Here is a 21190-nt window from a genome sequence, read left to right as displayed (position 1 = left end):
CACAGTCCCAAGAATGAGAGAGTAAATCACAACAACTATCGAATTAACAAAAATAAATTTGTAATTTTCAAGGGGTTGAAAAGTAATAACACAACTAAATCCAAGCATACACGTGGTGAGATATGAGAGGCCTTCTAACTTGCAAGGAGAATCTGGTGGGTCCAAACATTATCCTATCCAGAAATCCCATGTTTCATAATGCAACTTTCTTTTTTCTGTGGCCGCAAATGCTGTCTCAAATTTCATGGATCACATTCAAATCCTATGAAAATTTCCATTTTTTTTTTCTTTTTCTGAAAAAACCCTCTGAAAAAAAAAAGGAAAATCTTTTCCCTGTCACGCCCCAAAAGGCCAAAACCACACCAATGCTTATCACAGTTCATCCCCATGCCATTTCAGTAACTGGGATAATCACACCCCAGTTTCATACATATACACACTTGTCAAACACTCTGCAGCCATCTGATCAACTTTCCTTGCATAATGGACCATAAAGTTCATCCTTTTCTGGTGCATAACCATCTCTCTCCAGTTTCTATATTCAAATTTTGAGTCAAATTCTTACTTGTATTGAAAATTTAATTTCATCAATTGTAACTTGTATCTTCTTAAGATAATGTGTTGGATACTGTTATATGTTTTTAGCTTAGCTTGCTGGTTTAACATGGTGTGGATGGAAGGATGAGTGGGGCATCTGTTCTTTGCCAATCCAATCTTTTGTCACTTCCAAATAATCCACCCCAAAACTCTGAATTGAATGCAAAGTTCAATGATCAGGGATGGTTGTCTTTGCTCAAGAGATGCAAGAGCATGGAAGAATTCAAGCAAGTTCATGCCCAAATTCTAAAACTGGGCCTTTTCTGGGATTCTTTCTGTGGCAGCAATCTTGTTGCCACTTGTGCTCTATCCAGATGGGGCAGCATGGAGTATGCTTGTTCAATCTTCAGGCAAATTGAGGAACCTGGTAGCTTTGAGTACAATACCATGATTAGAGCAAATGTCAATAACATGAATCTAGAAAAAGCTCTATTGCTGTATGCTGAAATGCTTGAAAGAGGAATTGAACATGACAACTTCACCTACCCGTTTGTACTCAAAGCATGTTCTCTATTAGGTGCTCTCAAGGAGGGAGTGCAAATCCATGGTCAAGTTTTTAAGGCAGGTCTTGAGGATGACACCTATGTGCAAAATGGCTTGATCAGCATGTACGGGAAGTGTGGGGAAATAAATCATGCATGTGACGTGTTTGAGCAAATGGATGAAAGGAGTGTGGCTTCATGGAGTTCCATCATTGGTGCTCACGCTAGTGTGGAATTGTGGCAAGATTGCTTGATGCTTCTTGGGGACATGAGCAGTGAGGGACGTCACAGGGCTGAAGAGAGCATTCTAGTTAGCACACTTTCTGCTTGCACTCATTTGGGGTCTCCTGATATTGGAAGGTGCATACATGGGATCTTGCTGAGGAACATTAGTGAGCTCAATGTTGTTGTCAAGACTTCACTGATTGATATGTATGTAAAATGTGGCCACCTTGAGAAAGGGCTTTGGGTGTTCCAAAACATGGCAGTGAAGAACAAATTATCTTATACTGTCATGATCTCAGGGCTTGCCTTTCACGGGCGTGGAAGGGAAGCTCTGAGAGTTTTCTCTGAAATGGTGGAAGAAGGTTTGGCACCTGATGATGTTGTTTATGTGGGTGTGTTAAGTGCTTGCAGTCATGCTGGTCTTGTCAAAGAGGGTCTTCAATGTTTCAACAGCATGCAACTTGTGCATAAGATCAAACCAACAATTCAGCACTATGGTTGCATGGTGGATCTTATGGGGAGAGCAGGGATGCTGAAGGAAGCCTATGACCTCATAAAGGGCATGCAAATTAAGCCTAATGATGTGGTTTGGGGGAGCCTTCTTAGTGCTTGTAAGGTTCATCTTAACTTGGAAATAGGGGAGATAGCAGCTGAGAATATTTTCAAGTTGAATCAACACAACCCTGGTGACTATTTGGTGCTAGCAAGTATGTATGCAAGGGCTCAAAAATGGACTGATGTAGCCAGAATCAGAACAAAAATGGCTGAAAAACATTTGGTGCAAACACCTGGGTTTAGTTTGGTTGAAGCAAATAGGAAGGTGCACAAGTTTGTGTCACAGGACAAGTCTCAACCAGAATGTGACACCATCTATGATATGATTCACCAAATGGAATGGCAGTTGAAATTTGAAGGCTATGGACCAGACACCTCACAGGTGTTGCTTGATGTAGATGAAGAAGAAAAGAGAGAGAGACTGAAATATCATAGTCAGAAGTTGGCAATTGCTTTTGCACTGATACAGACATCTGAAGGATCTCCCATAAGAATATCAAGAAATCTTAGGATGTGTAGTGACTGTCATACTTACACCAAGTTTATTTCCATGATCTATGAACGGGAAATTTCTGTAAGAGACCGTAATCGCTTCCACCATTTTAAAGATGGAACTTGTTCATGTAAAGATTATTGGTAAATTTCATTACATCTATGCATAAAGGGTTCTTATAGGGCTAATATTTTTTCCTGTATTACATTTGATGGTTATATTGCAGTAAATAGACTAATTTGGATTCTCTTGGTTTTATTGTGATGTTTATCTGTTATATCTTCAAAATATATTAATAACTACTGATTTTTAAATTTTTAAATATATTAAAAGTATTTTCAAAATACCAATATAATGTTTTTTAATGATCAGCAGCAAAGGAGAACACCGAAAAATCTATTAGAAAATCTGAACTCTAAATAAATACTGATGGATATAATATTGAACACTCATCTTTTACATCTATTTTTGTACCAATTATGTTGCTGTCAATGATGTCAAGAAAAATGGTTTTCAGAGAATTGATGAATCCTTGATGAGTAATTTTTGTTTTCTTTTGGCTATAGAAGACAGTCACAGAAATTCTTGGATTTCAGAAACACATGCAATCTGATTGAAGAACACATTTCTCATTGTACTATTCTCAATCTTTTTTACTCCATCCCACAAACAAGTTCTAGACACATTGGTTATTTCTATCTTCATACATAACAAAATGGTTTTTAAGAATGAAATAGATTCTGATATTTTATGATCAGATATCTTTAAAAATTTAATAACATTATAATAACGTTTTTTTTTTCATTTTTTACGTTATCTATTAATAGATTTTTTTGTTTTTCTTAATTTCATTAATAATAATTAAATGTTGTCAATCAGCATTAAGAATATTTTGGTAAATTATCTGTAAAATAATTCCTAACATCGGACGTTTTCAGCAAATTTTATATTTTGATTAATTTCTTATTAGTTTATTCAATCTCCTCTCCATGCGCGGATAATATATGGAGATGAAAAAAAAAAGATAATTAAAAATCAATGGAAATTTGTGTAAAAATGAAATAGTAATAATTTTTCTATTTAAATAAAAAGTAAAGGTTGATAGTAATCTATGTTAAAAATACAATGATATATGCATTTAATAATAATCGACTAAACTGATATATGTGACGAAGTGACGAACCACTAGAACTGAATGCTGTTTCTATCGGAAGACCAGAAGGGATAGAAGAAATACAACAGTTATATCTATTCTTTTTATTTCTTCACAGAAATTGGGCCTAAAATTAAGGGTAACAAAGAAAACATTGTATTAGAATATAATTTGAATAGTATATCTAATGAATTAGATAGATGATACTGACGGACTATGTTTGAATTATTTGTTTTTGGTAGGTTCAATTATTAAAAGTTGAAACAGTTCTGAGAATCTAAACATCCCACCAAACACACATGTACACATAAAAAAAGTACCAAGCGTTAATAAGAGCTTGAATTAATTAACGAGGTGCTACAAAATCAGATTATGGTGATATCTATCAGAGGTAAAGAAGTTCAAACAAAAAGGGAAGAAAATATCCCATGCTGCAGTTAAACTGATAACTAGAAGCTTCAATAACCAAACTATCTACTCAAAATGTGAGATCCGCGACGTAAAAGAAAACAACTTCAGAAACAGCCTGGCACTTGACATCCTGTAACAAATAATCAAAACTTCAGAAAAACCTCAAACAGGTTATTTTTCTTAAATAAAAGCTCCTCAAGAGAATCTTAACACATTCAAAAACACTTGGAACAAGCTCCTAAACCATAAATAAAGTTTGAGATCAGAACTAATACTTCTTAGCACCATGGTAGTCCATCATTCTTCGTCTTTCATGTCCATGTCAATAATGTTAGATGGAATTTTGAATAAACCTTCATCTACTCCATTTTGATAATTAATATCTTCTCCATCATCTGCATATATTTTAACAAAACAATGACTATTTTCGAATTTAGAAGAAATAATACAATAAAAAATAGTATGAAAGAAAGTAAAATAATTACCTTCAAGAACAAATCCATACTTCCAACTAGAAGTGCACATAGGTGCTTCCACATTCTCATATAAAAGGCGATCCTTATATTTGTTAACGATCCAAGAACCAATACTAAAGGCAGATTCAGTTGCGGCAGTGATTATTGGAATGCTTAATAGGTCTCTAGCCATTGAAGCAAGATCAGGAAATCTTTGACTATTATTGTTCCACCATTCTAACACATCCATGTGCTCCAAGAATTCAAAATCAAGAGTTGGTTCATCCAAATAAGTGTCAAGTTGTGTCCTTTCAGATTTGTTACTTAATTGGAGCTTGCACTCTTTTAATTCCTATTATAGTATAATAAGTTAAATAAAGGCATAATGGAAAAGCAAGTAAGTGTATTGAAGTGAAGTAAATTAAAAATAAGCAACTTACATCAAAAAGGCCTGGTATAAAAGCGGATGAGGATGAAGATTGTCCATGTTTGTGCCTTTGAACATTTGATGGTGTTGGCAAACCTTTATTATTATATTCAGCAAAAAGCTTGTACAGTTTCTCCTTAATTTTTCCCAAATTTAGCTCCCAATTAAGTGGATCAACTTTTTCAAAGCAAAAGGCCAATATTTCTAATTTCATTCTTGGATCTAAAATTGCACCAAAAGCAAGCACAACGCTATACTCATCCCAATATTTTTCAAATTTGACCATCATCAATTCAGCCATATTTTTAATTACTTCATCCTCATCCTTCGTATTTTCCATCAACAAACATTGAATCTTCCAAACTTGTAAAAAATACAAATTGGAAGTAGGATAACTTGTGACAGAAATTAAGGTAGTGATATCATAAAAAGGCAATAAGAACCTACAAATTTTTTCAACTCTCTCCCACTCTTCCTCTGAAGGACAATATTTGTAAGATTCATCAACCAAGTGCAAGCTCCCAAAAACATGTCTATATTTAAGAGCACTTTTGAGCATCAAATATGTTGAGTTCCATCTTGCAGGGACATCAAGACACAATCCACATGATGTATCTAACTCACTAAAAAACCTTTGAAGACATTTTTTGAATTTTAGCATTCTAGTCTCAGAACCCTTAATATATTTGATGCTAGTTCTGATTTGATCCAAACCATTGCCAAGCACACTTAATCCTTCTTGAACAATTAAATTTAATATGTGGGAACAACAACGAATATGAAAGAACTCCCCCCCACATATCAAACCATTTTGTAGAAGAAGTTGACTTCTTAAGGTATTTTGGAGCACATCATTTGCTAAAGCATTATCCAAAGTGATCGAAAATATTTTTTTCTCTATTCCCCAATCTTGCAAAAGTTCATAAACTTTCTTAAACAACTCAAAACCAGTGTAGGGGAAAGGCATACGACAAAAGTTGAGAAGCTTGCTATTTAACTTCCAATTCAAGTCAACAAAATGGGCAGTCAAAGATAGAAAACCCTTAGTATTAATAGGTGTCCATAAATTAGCAGTTAAGCAAATCCTACTAGGAGCAGAAACAAGCAAATCCTTAAGCATTCTCTTTTCTTTCCTATACATTCTTTCAATATCAGCCTTAATAGTGTTTCTAGAAACCATAACTGCATCTGGACACAAGTAGCTTATCCAATCCCTAAGATCAGGGTACTCAACAAATTCATAAGGCAAATGGTGCCTAACAATTAGTTCACACAACAATTCACGGTGCACTACTTGATCTATTTTTTTTTCCTCAACCTTTCCCTGCATATCTAACATCATTTGACCAATATCTTCAGTTTTGACTTTATCACATTTCATAACATGACGATTCAAATGAGAAGTACCATACTTTCTTCCACCACACACAAATATTTTGTTGCAACCATTGCACTTTGCTCTTTCTTTTCCATCCTTACCCACCCTAATCTTAGTAAAATACCTCCAACAGTGAGAAGTGGTAGCCTTACTTTTCTTTCTCACAGTTTCACCAGTCTCAGATTGTCTTTCCATGTCATCTTCATCAATCTCAATTTTGCAAAGGGGCGTATTATCCTCCTCATCCATTCTAAATCCAATTTAAGATCCTGAGTACATATTAAATAAGATGAAAAGAATCAACAAAAAATGCACTGTATATATATAGAATTGAACAAAACATGAAAACTGAAAGCCCATATGAGGGCCAGCTGCTAAGTATTCAAGTTCTAACAAGCCCGGTTAAGGTTCAAAATATCATAATATTGCTCAAATAAAAGTTATTCAGGGACCAGCAACCTTTGACAAGCACTAACATGTGCTTTTAGAAGTATTAAAACTTATTGACTTCAACTCACTTATGCAGATGTTCATTGAGGAAGTTATGGAACTTGTAGAGCTTAATTCCCCTCTCATCTTGCAGTGAACCCTCCTGTGCACGTTTTAATAAACCCTACTCTAAACCTCTAATCCACACAGCAGACAACAAACCCCTAATCTAAGAACAAAGAGATCCCATCGCATAATGCAACGGAAAAACATAAACCCCATACCTAATATTGCGCTTATAATCAGCAGTGTCAAAATCTCCAACCACAGGGAGAATGACGCCGTTGCAAAGGGAGACCGCCGCTGGCTGGGGGTGACCGCCGGTGCTGGGAATCGCCGCTGGCTGGGGGGACCGCCGGTGCTGGGAATCGTCGCGCGCGAATGGGTGCAGAGACAAACCTGATGTTTTGATGCTGCGCTGGTTTGAGGGTTCAGAGACAAACGGGAATTGCTTTTACTAATAAGGGTTGGGAAAACGGGCTGGCTAGCGGGCCGGGCTGCGGCGGTTGGCGCAGCCCGCCCGCACTTTTTATTGAGGGCCCGCGGGCCAGCCCGCGTGGCCCGCCCCTGGCACCCTACATTGATAGGAGATGATTTGAAGAGACTCAAAGGATGGCCATTGCTGTTTCACTGGGATTCCAAATTCAATACAGTGGTTAAGTTAAGGAGAGTAGAGACCGAGTTGAGACAGAGAATGGGTAAGGTTTTGTACATGACTACAATGCACCTTATTATGCTCATAGTGATGATATACAATGATGGTACTTTTAATATCACATAGGAGTAAAACTTTTTTGTACAGGATTAGTAAGCTTTCATTTATAAAAAGTGGAAACATGAGTGGGTTATAGTTGGGTCTCAATTAGGATTTGTTTTGGACCAGAGCCACCATACACACCCACCTTACTATGAGCTGAATCTTCTGTCTGCTATTCCAACTTCTGTTATTTGTGGGAGGATGTTTTCTTGTAAAAGCAAAAACTTGATCAAATGACACTAATGGTGATAGAGATGCTAAATGTTTTAACACTTCGTTGAACATACCTTTTCCTTGTATGTTAAAATCTATTAGAAATTAAAGTCTTCTATTCTTACTTATTCATAGTATGAACTGTGTGCCTTAGCGTGTTACTATCAGTTCTCATGGAAAAATTTGGTTCAACTGCTGTGCGGTGTAAATAAGTGGTCATTTGTATGAAAAAAGAAAAAAAATTGTCAAAGAGGAATTTGTGATTTCATTTCAAATACGATTAATTACATTGATAAATCCAATCAGAAATATGAACCTTAAGAAAGTATCAATTAGATCGGTAGTAGACAATGCAAATAGAGGAAATGAAAATGGATTCATTGAGAAGAAGATAATTAAAAATCTCTTGAGTTTTCTATGTGGATAATATATGGAGATGAAAAAGAAGACACTTAAAAATCAGAGTGGAAATTTGTGTAAAAGTGAGAAAGAATATTGTAATGCACTCTGTGATTACAAAAGTGCACCTCAGTTGTAATGCATGATACTATTTTTGAACTTGCCATGTACACATCTTTCTAACTCTTCAGAAAAAACATCAATGTCACTTCAGAAACTGACTTTTAGAGAATAAAGATGACAACGTAACTTGATACAATGTTTTTTGGAGGTCTAAAATAGATAAAATCTGTCATATTTGGTAGGACTTTTTCTGCATAAAAGTCTGAAAATATCCATAAGAAACTCATTTCTCACAAACTTGTAAAGAAAATTTACAGGAAAAGTTCTGCTAAGTAAGATTTTTATTTGAGCAGCATTGATGGGAGATGATTTGAAGAAAGAGACTCAAAGGATGGCCATTACTGTTTCACTGGGATTCCAAATTAAATGCAGTGGTTAAGTTAAGGAGAGTAGAGATAGGGTTGAGACAGTTAGGTAGGTGGAAGTGAACAGAATGAATATAATGGTCTTAAACAAAGAATGGGTCAGTTTTTGTGCATGACTACACTGCATGTTATTATGCTCATAGTCATAGACAATGATGGTACGTTTAATATCACATGGGCATCTCAGTATTTAGCGAACCAAGTCTATGAAAGAACAATAATGCTGACACACAAACAGCAGCATATGGAAAGGACAAACACTCTGGAGAATGGCAGGTGCTATAAACATGTGACAACTCTGTCACAAATTAATTTTACTACACCCTTTAAGATCAAGCAAACTAGGGTAAAGTTCAAAGAGTTTCATCTTTTGAGTTTTGGTGTAACATGCTGATTATTGGTGGTGTAACATGCTTACTGCCACAGGGTTAAGATTTTCATTTCTGCATCTGTAACTATTCTTTTTCGAACTTAGACATCACTGAATTGAGTTGTGCTTATGTAATAAATATTTTTGATACATACAGACTGTTACTTAATTGGATCAAATTTCTGACATAAATAATCTTTTATACTGAACTCCTAAACATACCTTAAATAGGCCATTCTCATATGAAACTTCAAGATTTGAGAACAATCTTGTACTCGTGCATATGTGTTTGCAGTAGTGATAATGTGAATTGGCCAGAGCAAAGAATCTGAATACTGCTTAAAGTTTTACGTACACTTCACTTTGTAGAATTTCTTCCATTGTGGCGCAGAAGTGTTATCAATGATTACACATTTTTGTGTAATTGTCACGAACGAAAGATTTGGTATAAGAAAATCCAAACAGCCGTGTAGATTGATTTGATATTGATTTAGTTAGACCAAGAAACTCTCAACAATTTCTCACTTGTTTTTTGTTCTGGTTTTCGTGCTACATGCTATACGTAACAAGACTTTTAAATGCAAATTCAGTCTCAGAAAATTCAATAACTCTAAATATGTCAACATCTTTTTATTACCTTTTTATTTGTTTTTTCACTTTTCCTTATCCTGGTTTTCCATTCTAAATTCCCTACTACTGCTAAAGTAAATGTTCCATAAAGTCTGAAGGCACGAGAACCAATTAACAGCGCCACCACATGCAAAGAAAAAGTAAGCATGCAGATAAACACTACAAAGGTTCAGCTTTAAAGAACTCTACCAAAACCATCAATAACTTTCACTTAACATTTCAGAATATGTAAATACCAGAGCACAGGCTGGCCAGCATGTCACATTTTCCACCCTTTTTTTCAATAGCCAAATAAGAATTTTTCTTATGCACACTCATTCACTATTGTCTGACAAAGGGAGAGGAGCTTATGTCTGTTGTGCTGTAAAACGAATCCTCAGGTGGACCATAGAAATTTTCGTCCTTCTCTTCATCCCATTTGAGGACCTCTTTTATGTACTTGAATGCCTCATCAACAGTCACTCGTTCCCTTGCCCTGGCTTGTGCCACAAAGAGTTTTTTCCCTGTGAGGGATGCATAAAGGTCCTTGAATTTCATAGCAACATAGAAGTAGGCCTGATGGGCCAGTGACTGGTTATTATGGTATGCACGCACGGGACAAAAATCACTGAACCATTCACATGTATTCAGGGACACCCTGCTGATTTTTTCCTCAAAGATATCATACTTGTTGAGGACCAGAACCAAAGGGGTGTCTTTGAAGCAAGGGTGTCTCACCATCGTCTCGAAAAGCTCCTTGCTTTGTACCATCTTGTTTTGAACAAGTGTTCCACTGCCATTGCTGTCTGGGGAAAGCCACAACTGATCATAGTCACTTAGAGAAACGCAAAACACCACAGCTCGAACATCTTCAAACATTTCAACCCACTTGCAGCCCTCGTTAAGGCCCTTGGCATTCACTCTTATAAGTTGATACCTAAGAAATAAAATCATGGGTTTACTTTCTGTTCTTTTTGATTATGAGGTGTGTGAAGCTGGACGCAACAACAACAACAATAACAACAAAAACAAAGTATTTTACAATTGGTTGGAGTCGGCTACATGAATCAAACAATGTCATGAGTAAACAACTTTTCTGACATCATTCTAGAAATCACTCAGTGATCTTACCATAAATAACATCACTAGAACTTTGGTCTTTGTCTGACTGAATGACAATGTATGATTTGTGTGGCTGATCTCGTTAAATGAGACAATACTTTGTTGTTAGGAATTCAAAGAGAATGAATATAGCTTACTTGGTCAGTGGTGGCAGCTGAGCATCCAGATTATCTGAATAAGTGTCTGACTTTGGAACACGGTCATCGAGTGAAAACTCCATGAAAGCCAAACCATTTCCCTGAGTAACCCCTTCTGCATATACTATGTCCCTTTCAGAAGGTTCGTATTCATTACTAGATATCTCCACAGCCTGAAGGAAGCAAGAGTTCATCATCTAGCTATACATGCCAATACCATCAAATTTGTTGAAGCTGAAAAGCATACCATTCTAGCAAAGTAATAATCATTTGTACTTATCATACATATACAATGGACTTAATTTTCTCCTAAAAGGCAAACCCAAGTACACATGACTTAAAACTTTTCTTTGTTCCAAAATTTTCCTTCCAACAAATTCTAATATACAAGTTGCAAACAAAATCAACATTGCACTGACATACATAGGTGAAGACACAATAGGCAAACGAATAGCATGTTTTGTTATATGGATAAAAAATGTTGGGAATATTACACCTCTTCTCAGAACATACATTAGTAAAAACATGGCAGGAAAAAGAACAGATGGCTAAGGGAAGATTTGGTATTACACCAGATAACTTTAACAGAACAAAAGGGCTCGATTTCAAGGATGACATTTAAGCATTTACCCGGCTTAAGAAATACTCGGCAACATCAGGAAGAAAGTGAAGCTCATCTTTTCTTTTGAAGGTTTCTTGTATGGCAGGATCCTTCCATACTTCTTCAACTAATGGTGCATATTCGCGTGTGGCTGCTGGGAAGAAGGCATCTAAATCCCCAGTGGCTATAATGTCCAGGAGCCAGTCAGAGAAATGTTTAAGCCTTGGGTTGAGGGAATAGATGCATTCACTAGTACTACTTTCACCATTGCTACCTGAATAGAGATCAAAATCAGGTTATATACCGGAAGCATTATGATGCCATAACAGGATTAACATATTTTTCAAGAACAAATGAAGTGTATAGGTTCATTACATGTAGTTGATGATAAACATATTTTTCATACGCTGTTTCCGGTTGGATAAACAGCATACACATGAAGTGAGAGCTTGAAAACTAAATTACCATGGAATGAAATATTACTTGTTTCCAGAGTTTGACCAGGAGAAGCTTGTCCATTCATTCTAGAAACAGCCTCCTCTTCAAATCGCTCTCTCCCGTCAAGTAAAATACTAAGATATTTATACATGTTACTCTGGATCATCAGTTTAACATCCTGCAGCTCTTCAGCAGAAAACTTGTTCCCATACAAAAACTTGGCCTGCTCAGCAATTGCAAGAGAGACACAGGACAATCAGGTTACTAGAAAATCAGTAATAAACACTGAGATGCAAAAATATGTTTTTTTTTTCTTAATTCTATTACGGTAAATGAAGAGATTATAAAATCTTTAACTCAGTCTCATGCCAATTCCATCCCACCCTTCCATCTATCAATAAAAGAATTCAAGAAAGTGGGGTCTGAACATTATTAGAAGTAAATTATCAATCAAGTTCTCATACATCTTTGCTACTGTTGATTTGAAACAACTCAATTGCTTATTTCAGACATATTTACCATACCTGCTTAAATATAGTGCTAGTACCAGATCCTTGTATTCCAAGAAGAAGAAGCTTCTGAGTTTTTTTCTGTTCCAGATAAATAGGAACTGTGGTATAGTGACTAGTTTCATCCTTTAGCCCATGAGGCTGACCATGGGGAAAGGGTAGAGAGAATAAGGCACATATGAATCTTGTTGAGGCCTGTCAAGAAAAAAGTAAACAGATCTTTCATTCATATTCTACATGCTCCTACAACGTCAAATGTTCCCACCAAGAAATGTTAAGTTGGCAAATACCTTCTCCCAAATGTTTCCTCTGATATTATTTTGACCTTCCTCCTCGTAACGACCATCATCATAAACCCAAAAGTGCGTATCACGAGGACACTGCACATTTGCCAGCTGAAAAATCAAAGAAAAAGGTTAATCCATTGATTCTAGTAATACCATAATCCCATGATATTGATAATGATACATATCATCCAAAGATTAAAAGGGGTCCTCATGACACATTTACGGTCTGGTTGTTGTGAACTTTTTACTGTTGTTCTTATGGATCATCCAAAGATTAGAAAAGTCTTCAAGCAAAGTAGTAAGTGTATTTATTAGCTGATAAATGTTTCACTATTATCTTTCCTCAGCTATTATGTAAGAATATTCTATCATTTCCAATATCCTCTCAGCTTTGGGAAACAGGTGCAGTCTATTGTTCATACATATCTTGAACAATCTGATAGCACATCCCAGAGTTTCCATTTTCTCTTCCACCTCTGGCATTGGAGATAAATTTAGTAACTGTAAGTGGCTAAAGTTTAGTAAAGATAAAAACTTACCTTGAGTACCCTCAGTTCAAGTTTTGTGATCTCTCGACCATTCATGTAAACCTCGGTGTTTCCGTTACTAGCATTGAGGCTAAGCTTGCCAGTGAAATTCAGGTTTGAACTTATGATTCTGTCAGGTTTTTCCCCTTCCTATCAAATAAATAAAGACAGAAGTTAATTCCCACCATCCAATGACCAGTTGAAATATAGTCCTTTGATAAGTTAACCTCATGAACTTAAAAATAAAACTTTTAAAATGCTAGGAAAAATGGAAATGACGTATAGTTTCAGTTAACCTGTGAATTTGAAAACATAACTTATGACACTCCATCTCATACCAAATGGAAAAATAATAATTTGCACAAGGGAAAATTGAAGCAGAAATATTCTCAGTAACAAAGCATGAATCCATCACCTTTCCCCAGAGACCAGATTCTTTGTCATACCAATATCTACCAGGTTTCAGCTTACGTGGAGGCAACAGGCATCCAAGTAATTCGGCCATCTCATCCGGCTTCAGCGGCAACCCATTGACGATAAGCTGCTCCGGCCGAAGCTGATTAGCCGAACATTCTTTCTCTGCTTTCATAATTTGCTTGACTTCCAGAGGACTTAATAATCTGGACAACACCCTTGAATATTTACCTAGTTTCAGACGCTTTGATTCATCAATTGGTTGACCAATGCATGTTACACATTTGCGCCCTTCAGGCATTGATCCCATTGCCCTTAGCACACAGTTGCTGCAGTACTTGGCATTACACACTATGCAAGACTCCTTAGTTTCCCACTTCCCTTTTCCACACCTATAACAAACTCTTATTTTCTTTTTCTTCCTTTCCTTCAAAACTCCAACATATTCAGAATAAACAGGCTTCACAACCTCCACCTCTTTCCTCTGAGATCTATCAACAGTATTAAAAGTGACAACCGGTGCTCTCTTCACTTCATTAACCACCGGCTGTGGAGGATTATGAACTGAAGCAGGTGAAGCCGATGGTGAAGCGGAAGAAAGATCTGGGTTTTGTAAGACAGAAACCACAGAATCTGAGCTTCCAGACACCCTCGGACTTTGATTAGGAGACCTTGTTACACCGGCAATACGAGACACTGGCAGAGGGATTGCCTCAATCACCATAGACCCCACATGAGTATTTGATCTTTGTGATCCAGAGAGTGGCTCAGCAGTGGGAATGGTTCTTGAGTTTCCATCAAGAGGCTCAACTTTTGGCAATTCGTATGAAACTGGTGGACCAACATATTCCGTAGCTATGGAGTAATCAAGATTAGAAGCATCATCAGGTATGGAAGCACCGGGAGGAAGCATCTTCTTCATTAATTCCCTCCAACTCTCTTCTCTATTTTGATCCATATTCTTCGTATTCACAAACTCAGACACCCCTTAAACTTCAAACCATAAGTTCCTCAATCTTCAGCTTCAGATATCAGTGCTGTAACTGTAAGTTACTCTCTAAAACAACAAATCCAAGATCTTGTAACCAGATAGAAATCAACATATATCTTCAGGAAGAAAGTTGAATTATGTTACATTATAAAGGGGTTTCAGGAGTTTTGTTTTGGCAAATATAGAATGAGTCACAGGTATGGCCCATCAAGGAGCCGCAATCAAACGTTGAAACCTGAAAGCCTTCATAGTTGAACGGATTCATTTTGTATTAGAAAAACCGAGAAAGGAAAGTATGCTAAACAAAAATAAAATGGAATGAAATTAAACCAAATTCAACTTGTGGTATCTCAGCATGACAACAGACAAAATCACAGAAAACACATGAAAAGGCGAAATATTCACAGTCAAAAAAATAGACAAAAACAAGAACCGAACGTGTAAGCCGTTCAACTTTATCAAGCTTGGAAGTTAGTAGGAAAAGAAGATGGAAGAACGGGTCACAAGTTTTATGTTCTTCAGAGTGTTGAAAAAACTACAGAGTCAAAGCACTAGTAGCTAATAAATGCCCCCCCGAAGAAAACCAACTTAGAAACAGACTCAAATGCTGGAATTTTCAGGCAAGGATAAATAACAAGAAAAGCCAAAAAAGAGAAGGTGAAAAAAAACATCACTTTCAAACTTTATAGTGAGAGAAAGCAGGTGGGGGAGAGTTTAGAGTTTAGAGAGAGAAAGAGGGGACGATGAGAATGTACCTGAGTAAAGGGACACAATGAAAGCGAATCCGATCTTTAAATCTAAGGTGCTCTTGCTTTTGAGCTCGAAGAGCCAAAAGACAGAGCTTTCTCAAAAGCCACCACCACCATTGATGAAGGAAAGGAGGAAAAGATAGAAAGGGAAAGGTGAGGCTCAGAAAGTAAGAAGTAGAAGCTGGAGCAGTAGAAGCAGAAGCAAAGCAGAACCAGAAGAAGATGAGGGTGAAACTCAGTGGGTCCCACTTACCACCCCATTGCCAAATTGTAATAATCTCACTCTGTATCTCTTTGTGTTGCTCATGTGTTCTTCTCTCATGCCATGTTAGATCTCTCCACTTATTCTTTATTCAAACAAGTTGCCATGCTTTACAAATAATCATAATACTTAAACACATAATTAAAAATTATGAAAACTATAATCATACATTTAGTAAAAAACATTGAAGCATGTAAATATTCATAAATATTAATATATATTGTTACTAAAAATATAATTTTTAAGGGATAATTAAGTAAAGTTGAGTATTTTAATGAAGATGGTTTATGGGCAATGAGTGTGTGTGTGGATGCTTAAGATATGATGTTGTTTCTTAATTAAAACAAAAAACTGGTCGTGTTGTGATGAGGAAGACAACGAACTCGTGGGGCTGTTGTCAGACCATACATTCCCCACGCGCCTACTTCTCACTCACTGCTATTGCATCACACCGATATTTTTATACTTCAACTCTGTTGTGTTGTTGTGTCGCATAATAGGTTTTTCTGATTTTTAATGCATCCAATTTCTTGGAGTTGCGCTAATTTTTAGAATATACGACAAGGTATAGGTTAGATTAAGATTTGAGATCTGGTTCAGGTTTAAGGTATCTGGAAAATGAAAATAAAAACAAATGATAAGTAAGTTTCTTTATATATAAATTGAAACCAGGAAGAAAAAAAAACCGATTTTATACAAGAATTATTTAAGTTAATCCAGCATGAGTTAACGCATAATTTGACGATGGTTACATTAAACTGATTAAATTTAGAAATAGAAAAGAAAAAAACTTGCGGTTTAAAAGTAACTTTGCATATGATAATAATTTCCTTGATTTTTTTCTTTTCTGGCTGGAGTCTTGAACATTTTAAATTGTGGTATAAATGAGTTTTTAAAAATAAAAAACTCTGAGAAAATAAAATATATTTTATATAAATTATTATATACAATATCAATTAATTTTAATAATAATTTTAAAGTTATATAAAAATATTATTTTGAATCAGTTCACATTGTAAGATGATTCACACTAAATATTACATGAAGAAATAAAACCCTGAAGTATGAATAATTGGAAAGGGTCTGAGGAAACGTCTATGGTGCACGCGCCACAAGTAGTGAGTATGGTTGGATCTTACTGTTCATTTATTAATGTTTCAAGTTTCAAACTTTGAATTTGTTGACAATGTCAAAATTAAAGCATATTCGCCACGTAACCTCATAGCAATCTTATCATGATGGAAAAAAAATATAAATAACGTCTTTTATAGGAGTAAAAAATGTATCAACTACATATTAATTGAGAAAATAATGTCAAATCTGTAAAACACTCAAGAAATAATTGTAATTCAATAAATATAATAAAAAATTATTATTTGAAAAATAGGAAATGTGAGGAAATGATAAATTGTAAAAATATACTTAATTTTTAAACTTAAAGCTTAAATTGTTCTGTGTGTTACAACCCATTTTAGCTTCTTTCCCTAAGAATGGATTAAACATTACTAGAAAGGTTAAGAACCCTGACTTGATTATAATAGGAAAAGACCATCTATTGATTTTTTTTATGATATTATATATATATATATATATATATATATATATACACTAAAATAGGTATATTTAATCAATAAAATATTATTTTTAGATTTTTAATTTATCAATTATTTTTTAATCAAATAAATTATAAGGAATGTTATATTTATATGGTAGATCTTCTTATTTAAAAAATTGTGTATCTTTAAATGATATGATAGAATAACTTAAATATATTATTCTTTAACAAAAATACAAGTTGGTGAGTAAAAGTGAATTAATAGGTTAAATATATTAATTTATCCTACTAAATTGGAAATATGTTGATGGTTGTAAAGTAAATCAATTTTCTAAAGTTTACTGTCAAATTGAGATACTTGAATTGTTTTTTTAAGTAGAAAGAAGTCATATCTTAACTATGAATCATAACTTTTATTCTAATTGTAAATATTTCACTCTAAGAATTGATATTTCGAATCAGGTCACAAGTTATTAATTAATTGATTATCTTTCACGTTCTTTGTCATTTCTATCTTTTTAAATTTGAATATTTATGTGTTTTTTTTAAAAACATACTATAAAAAAGTATATTTAAGTAAAAATGCAATGCATAAAAAAATATAAACAAGAAGATAAAAAAGAATTGTGCAAAACGTTAATTGTTTAATAAAATGAATGAAGTTAAAAGATTAATTCTATAGTATTTTTCTCTCCTTCTTCTTTGGACTAAAGTAAAGTCAAACATTATCAAACTAATCTTTACAACCATAGAATAAAGTGGATGATTGATTAGAAAAATATTGCACGCTTCAAACTAATCTTTGCATGCTTCATAACAGTGCACACTGTAGTTTCCCACAGCGTAAAAAAGTGTCTTCACTTTGATCTCAATGTAATCATCATATCTAACACATGATTATTGATTTACACCAACTAAGGGTGCACAATTATGTTAATTTTCCTAACCTTCTCAAAAGTATGTTTATGGAAAATAAAGGCTTAAGTAATTTTATATTTATAATCATAGAAACCGAGGAGTGGAGAAAAAATATGTTTATTAGGTTTGACCATAAGGAATTGTCATGTAGTTGAAATGGTACTGTAGTCCAAACTATCTCGGTACTCTCATCTTGTTAAGACATATTTCAAAAAAAAATTAAGATTACTAGTTAATTACATGATTAAAATAAAATTACTCTCAAACAATACAGAAATCATGAGAAATAACACATGTGTCTTATATAATAATATGTATAAGACACACTCAATAGTCTTATATAACTTATTTAAATATTATTTTCTTCATTAATTTTTTGAGACGTTTTTTAAAAGATAAAACTATGACGAAATTTTAAACTTTCAAATATACAATACTTTAAATGTGATAATTGATCATAACAATACTATTTTATTAGATTTGAAATCAGAACAACAGGTAAAATATCTATTAAAAGTAGTATAAATAAATAAATTAATATTTCATTAACTTCTCTCGTATTTTTAATCGGACATTTCTTAAATACCGATTTGACTAATACCTAGACTTTGTAGGTTTCCTCGCTTACTCAAAAACCATACCAAATACCAAGATATGAAAATAACATCAAAGACCGAAAGCTCAATAGTTGAAGATATACAAATGGTTAAATTACTCTTTTGGTCTTCCTGTTTGTTAAGTAATATCAGTTTGGTCCTCAAGTTTTGTTTTGTCTCAATTTGATCCTCATTTTCTTAAAAATAATTTCATTTAGTCCTTAAGTAATATTAACGGTAATAACCAAATTGAATCATTTTTAAGAAAACGAAAATCAAATTGAGACAAAAAAAAAATTAAAGACCATACTGATATTATTTGACAAATAAAATAACCAAAAGAGTAATTTAACACATAAAAATATAGTAATGGTTAAATAGGATTTATTTAAATTTAATCTTGCAAGAACATCTTCCGATCTTTTACACGTCTTTTTCGATCAAAACAATATTATTCATGGGTTCAAACATCTATTTCAACTAATAAAATTAAAATGTGTTAATCAAAACTATTAACATTAATAACAATCAAGTTTGAATGATCAAAATAATAAAAATTAATATAATTCATTTTAGTTGAGCATGCTTTTGTTTTTAAATTTAATAGCAGTGAGAATGGTGACGATAAATATAATAAAGAACAACAAACTAATAGTTTTGACAATCGAGTTTTTTTTTTCATAGAGATCACTATTGAAACTTCACAAATTTAAATATATTATTTTTATAACCATAACACTAAAATGATTTAAACTATTGTTTGTATTGTTCGTCACAGTGGCGGAACTTGGACAAAAAATGTAGGGGAGCCAAATAGATTTGTTATATATAATTTTTTTTAGTTAGAAAAAAAGCTCTTCATCTTTTCTCTTCATTTTCTCTGCTTAAAATAAACACACATAATAGTAGAATTTAAAAAAAAAAATATTACTATCATTCACTATTATATCATGCTATTATTTTATGATACCAAACCATGAATACCATTTTAGATAAACTCTTCGTACCTTATCAATTTGATTTTGTGGTATTGTCAAATTTGAGACCGTTTTTCTCGCGTTGTAATGAATTTTTAAATTCATTATATTATAACTCTAAGAACTTTAGATATTTGTTTTTTATTGTCTTGAATTCTTGGTTCTCATAAAACCTACCTCTTAAAAAAAAGAATCAATTTTTTTACTTTTTATCATAATCTTTCTAATATAAATTTATCATCTCTCGCCTATCTAAAAAAAATAAAATTTATATTCACAAATCACAATGCAAAACATAACAAAACTCATACCACTTTAATTAAAAAAGCAACACTTTTAAAAAAATTTACCATAAGCAGCAAAAAACACAAAATCCCTAAATTTCACAATTAAGGATTATAATAATATGGAAAAAATTATAACTAAGGTTCATACCAATCTCATAAAAGAATCCCTAAAATCATAATTAGAGTTTTATTAATTTGGGATCAACTTAATTTGGGATAAACATTCTAAAAAAATCATAATAAAATATTAACCTTGATCTGAGAGATCATGCAATAATGTATACTTCAATCTCAATTTATGTGTTTTTCAACCTCTATTTCCCAATCTATCTCTTTGTATTTATTTCTCTTCACACACTTTCATCATAATTTACATGGTGGAAAGATCTTATGACGAAAAAAAAAAATCCTAATCTCTTTTATAAATCAATGTCTCCATTAAATTTTTTTATTTTATCTTTTATTATAATTTTTCATAATATAAACTTAATATAAATAATATATAAATATAATTTAAAAAATATATAAAAAAAATCAAAAAAATCAAAAAAAAAATAAAAAATGGGGGAGCCACGGCTCCTCCCTGTCACCACATAGGTCCGCCAGTGGTTCGTCATCACATGTAGTCTTTTATACTATATTCATATTTAGTGAGATATGTAATCATGTAATTTCTTAGAGACAAAATTTAAAATTTGATTAAAAATAACACAAACAACTATTTAATTATGCTTTTCTCGTAACTAAAGTTATAACTTAATTTTCTTTTTCTGTTTTATTCATTGAATTAGAACTGTTCAAAAAATAAATTAAAAATATATATTATACCTTATTCTAGTTAAACACGTGTTGTTTCAAATTCACATAGAACCCCTAAAACCTTACAATAATCATATAAACTACTCAGCTTTTTAAGTTTATATACTTTTACTTTTCTATCAAAATGCATTTTAAGAGGAGAAAAAAATGTTAAATATCTATGACTTGCCTTGACTTTTTCTATGTACATAACATATATAACAAAAGTCAATGAGGTTTGAAGAGAGAAAATTGTCTTGGACCGCCATTGCACAAATGGATAAATTAAAGTTAGTCAAAAGAATAATATATATATATATATATATATATATATATATATATATATATATATATATATGGATGTATGTACATATAATGTATGTATATGGAGATCTTTCCATGAATTCACGTGTATGTATATGGAAAGGTTTCAGAAAGCATGTGAATTCTTAGACATTTAGGAGTGCATATATCCCAAGGTTTGGAATATTGTGTCATTTGTAAAGTATGTAATCGCAAAG

General features: G+C 33.4%; 3 protein-coding genes across 6 annotated transcripts; 1 reads left to right on the top strand and 2 right to left on the bottom strand.

Moving 5' to 3' along the window:
* The first annotated feature begins 217 nt into the window (after positions 1-217).
* LOC114171236 (pentatricopeptide repeat-containing protein At1g31920) lies at positions 218-2540 on the top strand. The gene is made up of 2 exons (XM_028056395.1): positions 218-510; positions 646-2540. Exon 2 carries the CDS (start codon positions 682-684, stop codon positions 2497-2499), a length of 1818 nt encoding a protein of 605 aa, XP_027912196.1. The 5' UTR covers positions 218-510; positions 646-681; the 3' UTR covers positions 2500-2540.
* A 1046-nt stretch (positions 2541-3586) lies between these two features.
* Positions 3587-7637, bottom strand: LOC114174273 (zinc finger BED domain-containing protein RICESLEEPER 2-like). Its single transcript, XM_028059084.1, has 5 exons — positions 6890-7637; positions 4812-6445; positions 4402-4723; positions 4192-4311; positions 3587-4046 (listed from the first exon to the last, which is right to left on the bottom strand). The coding sequence occupies exons 2-4, from the start codon at positions 6423-6425 to the stop codon at positions 4214-4216; spliced, it is 2034 nt and encodes a 677-aa protein (XP_027914885.1). The 5' UTR covers positions 6426-6445; positions 6890-7637; the 3' UTR covers positions 3587-4046; positions 4192-4213.
* Positions 7638-9606: 1969 nt separating this feature from the next.
* LOC114173251 (extra-large guanine nucleotide-binding protein 3) lies at positions 9607-15611 on the bottom strand. 4 transcript variants are annotated; one of them, XM_028057521.1, is made up of 9 exons: positions 15283-15611; positions 13538-14770; positions 13135-13272; positions 12599-12703; positions 12324-12503; positions 11827-12022; positions 11391-11635; positions 10761-10933; positions 9607-10438 (listed from the first exon to the last, which is right to left on the bottom strand). In XM_028057521.1, exons 2-9 carry the CDS (start codon positions 14492-14494, stop codon positions 9844-9846), a joined length of 2589 nt encoding a protein of 862 aa, XP_027913322.1. In that variant the 5' UTR covers positions 14495-14770; positions 15283-15611; the 3' UTR covers positions 9607-9843. The 4 variants fall into 4 exon arrangements, with proteins under 4 accessions (XP_027913322.1, XP_027913323.1, XP_027913324.1 ...); XM_028057522.1 differs by having other exon boundaries at positions 13538-14593; XM_028057523.1 differs by having other exon boundaries at positions 13538-14558.
* Between the last annotated feature and the right edge of the window lie 5579 nt (positions 15612-21190).

The sequence above is a fragment of the Vigna unguiculata genome, chromosome 2 (assembly GCF_004118075.2).
Source record: "Vigna unguiculata cultivar IT97K-499-35 chromosome 2, ASM411807v1, whole genome shotgun sequence".
NCBI classification, from domain to species: Eukaryota; Viridiplantae; Streptophyta; class Magnoliopsida; order Fabales; family Fabaceae; genus Vigna; species Vigna unguiculata.
Note: the sequence above shows the minus strand (reverse complement) of the source record. Positions and strands in the feature narration are given on the sequence as shown.